This window comes from Danio rerio, chromosome 9, assembly GCF_052040795.2.
Source record: "Danio rerio strain M-AB ecotype USA chromosome 9, GRCz13ab, whole genome shotgun sequence".
Taxonomy (NCBI): Eukaryota; Metazoa; Chordata; class Actinopteri; order Cypriniformes; family Danionidae; genus Danio; species Danio rerio.
This window is the reverse complement of record NC_141029.1, coordinates 23355888-23369832: the sequence shown is the minus strand read 5'-3', so window position 1 is coordinate 23369832 and position 13945 is coordinate 23355888. Positions and strand designations below refer to the sequence as shown.

Genomic DNA, 13945 nt, shown 5'->3' with positions numbered 1-13945 from the left:
CAAACCCACTTTTCTGACTTTTTCCAAAGTAGAGGTGTGAAAACACCCTGCTGAAACGAGGGGGTTTCATGGCCCTTTAAGACAATGTGGCAATTCATACAACATCCATAAAAAGTTGGTCACCAGTGTTTTGAAACTATTAGGCAAAAAAGAGCAGAGGAAGCCTGTGCACTGTGTCATTTTGGATAAAGCATCATTTGCCTTTGATCTTCAGCTATTATTAATCCTCCAGCCAAAGTCGCAGGAAATGAGAGGAGCAGGGAATCGGCTGTGTTTGTTACTTAGCAACGCAGCGGATAATGAACTTCCCTTTGAAACTAACCTGTGGCGCTTGGGATGCATCTGCTAAGCATTAATTACTGCCTTAATGCGTCCTATAAACATCCCCCTTCTCATCTGTCTGTCATGTAGTGCACGACACTAGTGATAATGTGACACTACAGCCTGACTACTGTTTAATAGCTGAAAGCCAAATGTTTACTTTTATTTACGTGAGTGTTTGCCGTGTTAAATTGAACAGTAGCATTGGATAATTAAATCTCAGCATTATAGGTAACACTTTACTGTTTGGTTTGTTAACTTAATTAAACAGCATTAGTCAACATAAACCAACAATGAGAAATACTTTTGTGGTTTTTAATAATTTTAGTTGATGTTAATTTTATTTACTAATGCGTTTTTAAAATGTTTTCTACCTGGAACTAACATGATCAATTTTGTTTTTGATAACATTTAACAAAGATCTAATGTAAATTGTTGAATAATTAGGGCTCAATGTTCATTCATGTTAGTGACTGCATTGTCCAATGTTAAGGTTCTTATTATTATAAATCAATGTTGGATAACTATTAATATTTATAATTTTGTTGGTTACACGTTACAATAAAAGTTCATTTGTTAACAAACATTAACAGAAAAAAGATATGAAGAATTTTCTAGCAGTCATTAATCTTTATTAATGTTAGGTAATAAAGTGTTCATGTTTGTTTACAGGCCATTAACAGCATCAACAGGTTGATTATTTTCATAATGCATTGGTAAATTTTAAAATTAACTTGAGCTAAGATTAATAAATGCTATTAATTAATACTCTAATTAAAAAAAGTACCAGGATCCCCTTTAACTATATTTCATAGAGTTTTGTTTAGGACTAAGTGTCTTTTAAGGAATAATTAGATTCATACCTTACCACAAGTTATTTTGATCACTCCAGGAAGAAGATTAATAAAAAAAAATACTTTTATTAACAAAATAAATCCAGTGAAAAAGATGAATAAAACAAGAACAAAACTAAATCCTTTACCTTATTCTCCAATATGACCAAGGGGCTTATAAGACTTACAATGTATAGAAGTCTGTTTAAGCGTGCTGCTGGTCTGTATGCTCCAGCCTTTTATACAGTATTCATGCCCATGAACACAGATGTTGGCCTTTTTAGTTAGATTAAAATATACATTTATTACTGCTTATAGCAATGTTGACCAAAACATTGTAATGAAACAACACTAAATGTAAATAGAGAAAAAGAAATAAAAAAATAAAAAAGTTCTCTTTTACAAACTATGGTTATACTCTTGTTGTACAGTGATAAATCTCCACAATCATAGGATATATGTGAAGGGAATTGCAATTAAGCAGAGCAAAGAATTTGTTTATCAGCACTTGGGCAAGTCGTCCAAGGTCTACTCTTCCAAGGTCATGGCTCCTAATCAGTGAAGAACATCCTCCTTTCCTCATAAGTCTCCCGAACTTCATGTTTTGATTGCAATAATTTGATAGGAGTTTCAGTTGAGCCATGTCCTCCTTTATTGTAAGCATTAAACTGACCAGCCTCAGTAAATCACTCTTGACCTCTGCGAACTCGACATCTGTCATCTCTTATGGTTCTTCTCATCTCTAATAGCTGTTTCAGTAAGCATAGGAATGTCAGAATATGTAAGTGATGTTTTGTGTCTGGTACAGTTAATTATCAGATTAATAAATGGAAAGGGAGTCTAAAGTTTATAAATAAATATTTAGACGCAATGCAAACGGTTAATTAATGGCATTGATTTTTTTTTGTTAAATTCTAATTGTGTGAGCCTTATACTTTGTGCTTGCAAATCCAGCAAAAATATATTCATTTTGATGCACGCAGTGGTGAACAGCAGCATGCATTTGGGGGAAGTCTTGATATCCCCCTCCACTCTGCTTACCATGCGTTGTGGGCATGAAATTCTGGTGGAAATTGGAACCGTCAGTTTATAATCTTAGCCCTTGAATATTTTTGTAGGGAGAGGTGCTGTACAGGGTGCGATGGAAGAACTACTCCTCGGAAGATGACACCTGGGAACCTGAAGCGCACCTGGACGACTGCAAGGAGGTGCTGCTGGCCTACAAGAAGGCTCTGGCTGAGTTGAAGCCAAAAAAAGAACCTGCTATGGTAAGAGCCTTAAGATGTGTTCATATAAGCACAGTTTTTCCAAGAGCTACTACAATGTAAAGTCTGGTTTGCTTGATTAAGTCCTTTTGAATGCTAATTTTATGTCTATTGTACCTGAAGCTTCCGATGAAGAGTGACCTGTTTGATGCCGACTCTGAGAGTGACAGCGATAAAGAGAAACCCAAAGAGTCACCTATGAAGAAAAAGAAGAAGAAGAAAAAGAAGAAAATTGAGGACTCGGATGATGAGATGTCTGTGAGAGAGAAGAAGAAGAAGAAAAAGAAGGAAAAATGGCGAGAGGACAAGCCTCTGCCTGCGCCTGAGTCTGATGAAGAGGAGAGCAGGGATCCTTCACCCGCACCTTCTAAGAAAGAAACCAAGAAGAGGTTCATTGACTCTGATGATGAGGATGTCCCAGTTACTCCTAAGAAACAGAAGAAGCTTGACAAGCCTAAAGATGCAGGAAAGGTGAAAAAAGAGAGCGGAGAGGAACGCAAGAAAAAGAAAATCAAGTCCAAAAGAGAGATTGATTCTTCAGACGAAGATGAGAAGAGTGACGCGCCATCTGAGTCCCACACAGATGATACAACAAACACAGAAACAAATGATTCCTTCAAAACGACAACAAAAATCACAGAAAAACCTGTTCGTAGTGAAAGTGGAGGCGACCTCAAGCAGGCCAAGCAGAAGAAAGACAAGTCTGACATCAAGCTGCAGGGTTTCAAAGACCTGATACTAGAGAAGAAGCCTAAAAAACCAGAGGCTTCCTCGGCAGCGGCCAAAGACGTTGGTTTGAACAAGATCAAGAGCCTTACTGGTAGCAAGAGCACTAGCAAGTCTTCTCGTAGTGAAGAAGAGCCTGATTCCAGTGACACAGGGGCGGCAGCATCCGCACCCAAGGCAAAGGTGAAAAGCAAAAGTCAAGAAGCTGCTCCGTCTTCTCAGAGGCTCTCCTCTGCATCTTCCTCCTCCTCATCTTCCACAGCATCAACAGCCCCCATCAAACCCAGAGAGGACGAGGCAAAGGAAGAAGCTGGTGACAAAGCTAGTGCCTCCAACCTCTTTGAGAAGTTCCTGTTGAACTGTGAGGCGAAAGATCGAGCACCAAGAAGACAAGCGGACCAGAACAAGATCGCAACACCAAAAGTACGTATTAACAAAGCTCTTGTAGACCATGTTCCTTTATTTATTTTTGTATTTTTATTTATTTTTTTACTTTATTTTTTTTTATTTATTTTGAGCTCCGTTATAAACGGTAGCTCGATAGTATCGGTTTACTTTCAGCAGACTATGCAGGGCTCGAAATTAACCTTTTTGCTTGGTAGCACCGGTGCTCCTAACTTTAAAAGTTTAGGCGCATCAGCCAAAATTTAGTCGCACCCACCAATTATGAGCACCGTTACTACAAGTTTTATACATATGATACATGAATCTGTTAACGGTATAACTGTGCTGTTCTCACAAGTGCTGTCTGATATTGCACTGATGCCTTTGACACATACTGTACCTTATTATATGCATACATGTTAATAGCAATACCGGTCTTTTTAAGTGTAGCGATATTAGTTTATTCAGTGCAAGCCCGTTTGCGATGGTGTACGTGGTGTTAAATTTGACATATATCTGCCACTTGCACGGCAGGCAGTATCTGGCGATTATATGAAGGATTAAACAGAAGCTCTCATGCTAGATGTGGCAAACAGTTACCTGAAAACTCCATTCCACAGACTTTTCATAACCGACTTGAAACCAATGGAAGTCTTCTACTCTTGGAAAAGTGTAGATGGTGGATTAACATTCAGCACATAATCACTAGTTAGATGTGTCATTATTTGTAACTTTAGATGCCATGGTTTCTAAAACAAAATCTGTCAGTGTTCTCTTCATTCTCATCTTCAGCGCTTTACAATTTTTCTGACTAAGTGCTGAGCACTGACTGAGTGATTGACAGCTTATATTAACCAATCATTCACTTTCAGTGCTAGAGCAGTGGTGGGCCAATAAGAAGAGCGCGAAGGCGGGGCAAGCATTACGGACTTGGATTTGTTTACTGCAGCAAGTTGACATGACAACTGTTTTAAACCATTCCTGAGCGCTGCGTTTGCGTTCCAAGTGCAGACAAAGAGCTTAGAGATGCATTCTGTGTGAATGTCTCCCGAATCCGTGCATGCGGTGAACATTTTGCAGTAAAAACTGGTCGCACACAACAATTTTAAGCACTTGCAGAAATGCTCCCAAATATATTTTAAGGTCGCATAGATAAAATTTCGGACCCCTGCTATGAATAACCCCAAAAACTCAATTATGTCAATCACTCAGTCAAGTTCAGATGACCGGAAGCTACAACCACGAAAATGTAAAGAGCTGAAGATAAGAAAATGAAAATTACATAGACAGTTTTTTTTAGAAACCACCTAAAGTTACAAATAATGGCACGTCTGATTAGTGATCATGTGCTGAATGTTAATCAATCATTTACACTTTTCAAAGAGTGGATAAAGGACTTCCAGTGGATTAAAGTCTGCTATAAAATGACTAGCCATTCACCGTAAAACTGGCGAGAAGGATAAAAAAAGCCAGTTTGTAGTTAAAAGTATTTGCCACTAAATCTATACATTTTTATTGTGAGAGGTTCTGTTAAATTCTTAATTTAATCATCAGGATGCTGTCAGCTGTGCAAGTTGCAGCTATATGTAAAATTTAAAACCACATACACCATTGCAAAATGGCTTGCATTTACTAAGATTAACTGCAGTTCACGAAAAGACTGTTATTGTTATTAAGATTGCAAATAACAAATTATATGACAATATCATCTGTGCAACATCAGATACCACCCATAAGAACCCAGCACAGATATTGTTGCTCTAATCTCTGTTCATCTTATTCATGTCAAGCAGTGCTTGAAGGGCCAGTGGACGCATGCAGATTTTTATTTGCTTGGTTTGATTAGTATTAATTTCAAATGCCATAAATCTGTGAATATAAAACTTGTTGTAACGGTGCTCATAATTTTTGGTAGGTGCACCTAAATTTTGGTCTGTGCATCTAAAGTTAGAAGCATTAGTACTACCAAGCAAAACATTTCATTTTGAGCCCCATCAACAATGTTTTAGATATTATTATTTTAATAATTCTAGAATAAAAGGGAAAATTGAGAGCTCAGTCTAGCTGACACAAGGTTTATTCAAGTCTCAGCCTTTGGATTTTGAAATAATGAATTAGGAACTAATTAATAATTGCTGCTTGTTAGAAAAAAAGTCAATTTCTTGTGTACATTTGGTCACTGTGGAGCCTGTCGTTAAAGAGCGATGATTTGCCATTGTGTTCACATGCTCAACAGAAATGACTGTGATTGGCTGTGAAAGTCATCGACAAAACTCACTGCTGTTTACTGTGTGTAACCACAAATACAGAGACACTGTAACATTTTAAAGCCACGATTCATCAGTAGATCACTCAATGGCAAATCAGCAGTGTTTAAGAATGTGCTCAACAGTGCTCAAATGGACTTTTTTTTTTGTTTTAGAACCGAAATCCAGTATTTTGACAATCCTGATTACTGATTACAAATTTTTTTACAGAACTGTGACGATTAGTTTGATATCAAGTCATCCTGCACCTTTTTTCGTAGACAGACTTGAGTGATATCTCTAACTGCCACCAGACCAGCTATGCTGATTCAATTGTAAAATACCACATTTTCTGGGGAAATAATAAATAATTTTAAAATTGCAAACAAAAATGAGAACTAAAGAACAGAATATCAAAGACAGAGAGGTCTATGATATTCTGCTCCATAGGCCTCAAGTTGGATACTTACAATCAATAAGAAAACCAGTGTAATATTTGTGATTTGAACTTCTTTTGCAGGGTGGCAGCAAAAATGACAAGAAAACAAAACCGTCAAAGCAGTCTCCGGGACGCAAACCTGATTCAGACAAGACAAAAGATGGTAAAATACACTTGTAGCTGATGTAAATGTTTCGTTCTTAAATTTAATGTTTGATCACCAGATTTAATGACTTGATTTTTCACAAATCAGTGCCACGATCCAGTCAGAGTCCCATCTCCATGGAGGTTGATGAGAAACAGGAGAAGGGATCATCAGAGTTGGAGAAAAGTGAAAAATCAGATGAGCCGACCTTCAAATCTAAGGAGGAATTGCAACGGGAGCAGAGAGAAGAGGAGCAAAGGAAGAGGAAAGAGAAAATGGAAGAAGAAGAGAGAAAAAGGAAAGAAAGGATCGAAGAAGAGGAGAGAAAGAAGAAAGAAAGAATAGAGGAAGCACAGCGGGAGAGAAAAGCACGCCTGGAGGAGGCACAGAGATTTGCAGAGGAGGCCCGGCAAGAGCTAGAAAGGAAGTCTATGGCTGAGTCAATCGTGTCTCCAGACTCTACAGAAGACTCCAGGTGGAAGGACAAGAGGAGGAAAAGGAGGGATGACAGTGAATCACGGGTTTTCACCACCTGCGATGACAATCAGGACTCTCAGGAGACTGTGGAACGCTCAGACAAAACTCCTGGTTTGTACTTGGCCTGTCAATTAAAAGTTAAATCAACTTTTAAAATCATGCCTTGAGGCACCATCATTCTGTTAACTTACTCTAGAGCTACACAAGTGATGAAACTGAAATCACAGTGTGGCTTAGTTCCATTTTGCAAACTAATGTGACCATGGACTGGGGCTGCACAGTATATCGTTTTAGCATCAATACTGCAATGTGCAAGTCTGCAATAGTCACATCGCAGGGATCTGCAATGTAGTCTGGATTATAGTTGACCAGACATTACAGTTAGCAACATAGTGAAGTCCTTTCAAATTTTAACATTAGAGCAAAAGTTTATTATTTGCACATGTTTTTAAGGCCTGTGACTGGAATGATTTGAAGCAAATTAAGCCATTTTGGGCACAAAAAATTAAATGTAGATTAATTATATACTATACAATTATTTACTCAAAACAAAACAGTGTTATAATAATGCTTTAAAACAGGTGAGTAAACGTTCCTTTTAAAGTGATTAGTTGACTTTATTTTTAAAAGAATTGGGTAAATCTGTTAATATTTAATCAATTATTTGATTATTTTAGTTATTATTATTGTTGTTATTATTATACAGTAATTATTTAATTTCTGTCTTTGAATAGTTTTTACTCCCCAGAAAATCATAAATCATTGTTTATTTGCATCTTATCTCTCTTGTATTAAACATTGCTTGGCAGTTTTTGATTATATTTTATTCAGATATGCTCTCCTATAGAACCATCTCAATCGATATAAATTATGAATTCTATACAAGCTATTCAAGTCATCTGGTGAAATTGCATTTATATCGGTGTGTGTGTGTGTGTGTGTGTGTGTGTGTGTGTGTGTGTGTGTGTGTGTGTGTGTGTGTGTGTGTGAGTGTGAGTGTGAGTGTGAGTGAGAGAGTCTCAGTCTCACAGCCAATGAAAATATTGTTTACAATATTGTGCAGTCCTACCATGGACCACAAAACCACTCATACATTTTTACTTATCTGAATCTGAAAGCTGAATAAATAAGCTTTACATTAAGGCTTGCTTTTAATGGAGCAATACTTGACTGATTTCAATATATGGGCTCTGAGGGCTCAATAAAATCTAAATATTGGGAATATCTGCCTAAATGTAGTTCTTAGCAATGCACATTACTAATCAAAAATTGTGTTTTGATGTATTTGCAGAAGTAAATTTACAAAAAAAATATTCATGGAACATGATCTTTACACAACTCTTTGCGAGATGCTAATCGTCTAATCTGATTCAGTGATCTATGCTATGCTAAGCTAAAGGTGCTCCCTCCAGACCTAGATATCAGCTAAATGGATTAAAAAATAGTAAAACTCAACTCTTAACTCTATGGAACATGTAAAATGAGTCTATTGTCAAAAAAACTCAGTGTTCCTTTATTATTCTAATGATTTTTGGCATAAGAAATATCAATAATTTTGATCCTTAAAATAGGAATTGTTGTGCAGGGTCAAACACGTACGTACGTACATGCATACATACAAATATATAGGTTAGGGTTAGGGGTAGCACTAACCCTATATGTTTAGAATCCTTTTTCTAAATTCTTGTTTATTATCCTGCAATATTATTATTTATATATAGTAATAATAATGACAAAATCTAGTTTGAATAAATATTAATAGGCATATCATCTTTTTAGATCAAATTCACAATTGTTTTAGAAACACTGCTATTTGTCCTCCTTTTGATCTTATTGTACTAATTTGGACTTTATTTAGCTATAGCACATCTTGTGTGATCCATAAACATTTTTATTATTATATAATATTAGGTAAATATTATGTATTCTAATTATTATTATAAATTTATTAGAAACCATCATGATGATTCTTTTTTTCTGATTTTTAATAACATTTTGGTCATTAAAACAAGAATTTTGAAAAATTAAAAAAAAAAAAAGACAAATTATCTTAACTTCAACAGAGCCCGACACCCACTGCACCATTTCTTTACAATATATTATGCACATTTTTAATTTGTTTTACATCATGTCATGATATATACATGCATACATACAATACAAGTAAATAAAAGTTCTCTTTAATGTTCACTCATCTATTGTACATACATACATATACACACATATATATATATATATATATATATATATATATATATATATACACACACACACACACACACACACACACAATGAATCACAGTAGACAAAATAAAATAAAGAAATAAAATAATATAGATAGAAATTAAAATAAGATAAAGCGGAGGTAGGAAAAAAAATGTGAGAAGCAAATAAACAAAATGTCAAAATGCAAATATTAAGTTTGGATCCATTTGCTTTATATATGTCAGCACTAGCTGCCAAATAAGCTAAAAATTTTTGACTACAACTTTTGATGGACTACCGAATCAAGATGGTACAAAAGATTCCTTATCCATTGATTTAAAGGTTGCAGGAAATCCACTTGAGCAGTATAAGATGTATAGCAAATAACGTTGAAAGTGAAGTCATACTTTTGGTATTATTGTCTAAACTGGGATCTGTAATTAAACCAAATATTCCTATAATAAGGCAAGGGTCAATTGATACATGCTAAATATCTTAAAAGAAATTAAATAATTATCGCCTTAACTTGCTAAGTTAGCACATGACCAAAACGTGTGTGTGATTAGCTCTCTCTACTTCACATCTATAACATAAGGGATTTATAGTTGGTAAAAAAAATTTACTAACTTTGCCTTTGTCCAGTGTAGGCGATAGACCATTTTACTATCATGGTGATTTCTAATATAGCAGGCATCTCAATATGTTTTTGAGAAACATCCCTGAACACCAGTAACTGTGTGTCTCTTTGTGTGACAGACAGGGGACCACCATCCCTTAATCTTGGCGTTGAGCTCAAGCTAGACTGGATGACACTGGAGGACTTTCAGAAACACTTGAATGGAGAGGATGAAAATCTCTCTCCGCTAGCCTTAACACCCAGTGAGTAATACAGTAGCCCACACCTCTCCTGAATAGCAGATTTGCAAGTATTCTTCAATTTCATCCTCTTATGCTTTTTGTTAACTCTTTGACTCTTAGCCGAGCTACGAGAAGCAGTGAAGAACGGGAATTACTTGGCGGTGAAACGTGCTCTTAGTTCAAAAGAGGACTACAATCTGGACCAGGAGGTGCGCCGCTTAGTTCTTGTATATTTTTTTCTTCCTCTGCTGTGTCTGTCTTGAAATTTGTATTATAAGTAACTGGGTCATTCTGATCCCTGGGATAAGCTTAACCTAATTATGCATAAAACTTAATAATTTAGTGGTGTACAATACTGAAAGAAACATTTTGATCGTTAATTTATTTTTTGGTAATAATTTTTATTATGTTTTTTGTTCTGGTGCATTGATTGGTTTAGGGCTGTCTTTGATAAATTAATAGGTCTCAAAATTGATTTCTGGAAGGCCGCAGCTCTACACAGTTGCTCTAACCCTAAGCAAACAGCTGGTCCAACTAAGCAAGGTGTTCAAGACTACTAGAGACTATAGACCAGGTGTGATTTGGAGGTGGTTGGAGTTAAACTATGCAGAGCTGCAGCCCTCCAGGAATTGAGTTTGAGACTATTGATTTAATTCAATGTGTTTATTGGTGAAAAACATACAGTATTAATGTAATTCACTAGTATTAACTACAAAAACGAACAAAAAAACTAATAAGAGGATGTTTTTTGCTTTTAAAACTTCTGAATTGATGTTAGAAATGATTATAATATGAATTATTCTAACTGCTTTGTAATGGGCCTCATCACAGAGCGAATGCTTTTAGACTTTCCAAATGAGTGGCATTCTATATTGTCAGTTTACACAATGTTAAAACAATAATCATGATCATATCATCCGCGGCTAGAAATATTGCACATGCCTAGCAGAGTTATGTTATCGTTAATAGTTCATTTATACATACCTGCTACTATGATTAAAATATTTAATTTATTTAATCAATCCAGAAAGATATTTTTAGGATCAAGGGTGAATAGTTATGCCATCTACCAGTAGTGTCTAACTAGACGTTTGATGTTTATCCATACCTTGACAACTGCTGTTTTAAAAGTTGTAAATAACTCTCTCTGAATGTTTTGAATGTCTGCTGCCACCTGCAGGACTCTAGCGGTATGTCTTTAACGCTGCTGGCTGCTGCAGGCGGTCAGGATGACATCCTCAGGCTGCTCATTAAGAAAGGAGTAAAGGTCAACTCCAGACAGAAGACTGGCACCACGGCACTGATGCATGCTGCTGACAAGGTGGAGAAAACCAAGGTTTTACTCGGGGAAAAAAATAATTTGTTCACTTTATTCACTAATAAAGGATCATCTTAGTCAAATATTGGGTTTATGTCTATTAATAACTCAGTCTGTTTGGTGCAGAACTTCTTGACGACAGTGGCCATTCTTCTGGAGGCAGGAGCTTTTGTAAATGCTCAAACTCTGGGTGGAGAAACGGCTCTCATGAAGGTGAGAAGGTTGTTAAACTGATATGAAAGGAGTAATTGGTTTTGTCAATTAACTATAGATTAATCTTGATGGTTAATTGAGTTGACAAGTTATCTAGATTTTCTTCCTGAATGCAAAGTTCAGAATGTTTGCAAATTTCGCTCTGTTTTTAAAAACAAGTCTCAATAGCTCACTAAGAAGGCATTCAATATGACGAAAAAACAATAGGACGAACATAAATAGTGTAATTTAAGTACTATTACAATTTGAACCTTTCTGTTGTAATATTATATATTGTAAAATTTAAGTCAGTCATCTTTATTGTTCCAGCATCACATTATTATTAGTAGTAGTAGTATTTTTTTAATTCTTTCGATCAAAATATCAACATTAGATTATATTACTGTTTTTGTTCTGGTTGTGCTAGTTGATATTTGTATTTAGCAATTTATTAAGAAATTTTGAATAAATAAGTTTTAAAAACCTGTTTTTCTATTATTTCATAGTACTTATTTGCAGAACATGATGGAATTTTTGTAACTAGGAAGTATTAAAACCACACATTTTAAAATGTAATTATATATAATTAACCAAACTTATTTAGTTTTACTTATATAGTGGAAGTGGTGCTTTAATTGTTAACAGTTTGTGCTATTTTGTTATAGCTTGTGTTAATGACAGAGTTAAAATGACTATGTTGTTTTTCTAAGGCTTGTAAGAGGGGCAATGCAGATGTGGTTCGCCTCCTGCTGGAATATGGAGCTGACTGCAACATCCTATCCAAACACAAGAACACTGCCTTGTACTATGCCAAACTCAGTAACAATCTGATGGTGTATGATCTGATCAAAGACCACATGCAGACGTGAGTATTTTATTGCCATATTAGACAGATCACTGGCCAGTATTTATAAAGAACACATCATTGTTAAAAGCTGGAATGAAAATAAGACAAGTTTGTGTGTGCAAACGTATCACAGGTTATCAACAGTGGCGGAGGAGACAATCAGAGCTTATTTTGAAACCCGACTGGCTCTGCTGGAACCTGTATTTCCTTTGGCTTGCCACAGATTGTGCGAGGGACCAGACTTTTCACTAGAGTTCAATTACAAACCCCCACAACACGCACCAGGAGAAGGTGACCCAAATTCTCTATAACCTTAATTTCACTTACCTTAAAGGGGTGGTCCACTACAATATCATATTTTAAACTTTAGTTCATGTGTAATGTAGCTGTGTGAACATTAGCAACATCTCTGAATGTAAAAAGCTCAAAGTTCAATGCAAAGGAAGACCTTGGTTTTTACAGAGTTAGCTTAGCAAAGCCTACAATTAACGAATTTTGGGGATTAAAAAAAATACTTCCAGCCCTTGTGAGATCACAAATGTTCTTTTACCGCACACACAGACTGCGCAGCTAAGGGCCGTGGCCATAGGCACTGTGACGCTGTTTCCACAGAGCTTCGTCTGCTTCTGTATTTGGGCTTCCAAAGGACACGACACAAAGACTGAAGTGCTTACAGTTCAATATTAATTATGTTCCAGAGAATTATAAAATACATAGCAAGCATGATTTGACAAAACACAGCTTCCAGAATCTCTCCCAGTTCAGTGCTGGATTCGGTTAAAATCTCCTCAAAGCAGAAGCTGTGAACTACAACCTGTAAGTGTTTTTATTTGTCAAAATTGATCATGACATGTACAGTGTCTAGCGTTAACGTTATGCTGTAGCAACGATGTAAACAATGGGTAATGCTGTTTTGCACCACAAACCATTTAGCTACAAATTAATATTTATTAGTCAAACTGCTGTAAACACACACACACACTTCACCAGCACGTGCAGCAACTCTATGTGTGTGCGCGATGTTGCATTGATTCTCTTTAGGCAGCTTTTCCATGCATTTTACATCTCAGATAATGAAGTCACAAAATATATGTGAATGATACATATTACTTACACAGGCATATTCCGGATATATGTGTAAGATGTTGTGTAACGCGTTGAGTTAAAAAAAAAATACAGGATAGCTTACCTAACTTGTGTAGCAGCAGAAAAATAAATCAAGGCTCACACAGGTCGCATCCCACATCTTGTGCTTTATTCTTCTGTCACGATATATTACAGAAAATAACTTAATCCGAGCATCAGAGAAAAAGAAAAAAAAAGTCCCACGCTTGTTACACACATCTACAGAACGTTCACACATTCACATACACACACAGACACAAACACACACACATAGACACACGCAAAAGCGATGTCTCTTAAATTAGCTGCACCCCATTTTCACTCGTTACAGACACTTGTCAGATGTTTTTTTAGAGAGCAGGCAGGAGGTTGACTGAGGTTTACACAGCAGAAAAGTGTGTGCTTGTTCGGGTGTGACGTGGAGCCGATCCGCGAATCGCAGCACACTATAGCCCCTTTCACACATACAGACCTTTCCGGAAAATTACCGGCAATTTTCCGGAAAGGTTGTATGTGTGAACAGGTCCTTTTTGAAAATACCGGTAAATTCGTTCTGGCTATTTT

The 13945-nt window shown here is 36.2% G+C and overlaps 1 protein-coding gene across 2 annotated transcripts in view; it reads left to right on the top strand.

Annotated features, from left to right (window-relative positions):
* mphosph8 (M-phase phosphoprotein 8) overlaps positions 1 to 13945 on the top strand; it is a 28411-nt gene that overhangs the window by 7241 nt on the left and 7225 nt on the right. Inside the window, 10 exon segments of one of the 2 annotated variants that reach the window (NM_001126433.2) lie at positions 2273 to 2422; positions 2543 to 3568; positions 6296 to 6377; positions 6468 to 6947; positions 9798 to 9920; positions 10020 to 10108; positions 11080 to 11220; positions 11344 to 11430; positions 12120 to 12274; positions 12390 to 12547. In NM_001126433.2, the coding sequence (NP_001119905.1) occupies positions 2273 to 2422; positions 2543 to 3568; positions 6296 to 6377; positions 6468 to 6947; positions 9798 to 9920; positions 10020 to 10108; positions 11080 to 11220; positions 11344 to 11430; positions 12120 to 12274; positions 12390 to 12547 (2491 nt within the window). 2 annotated transcript variants of the gene reach the window in all.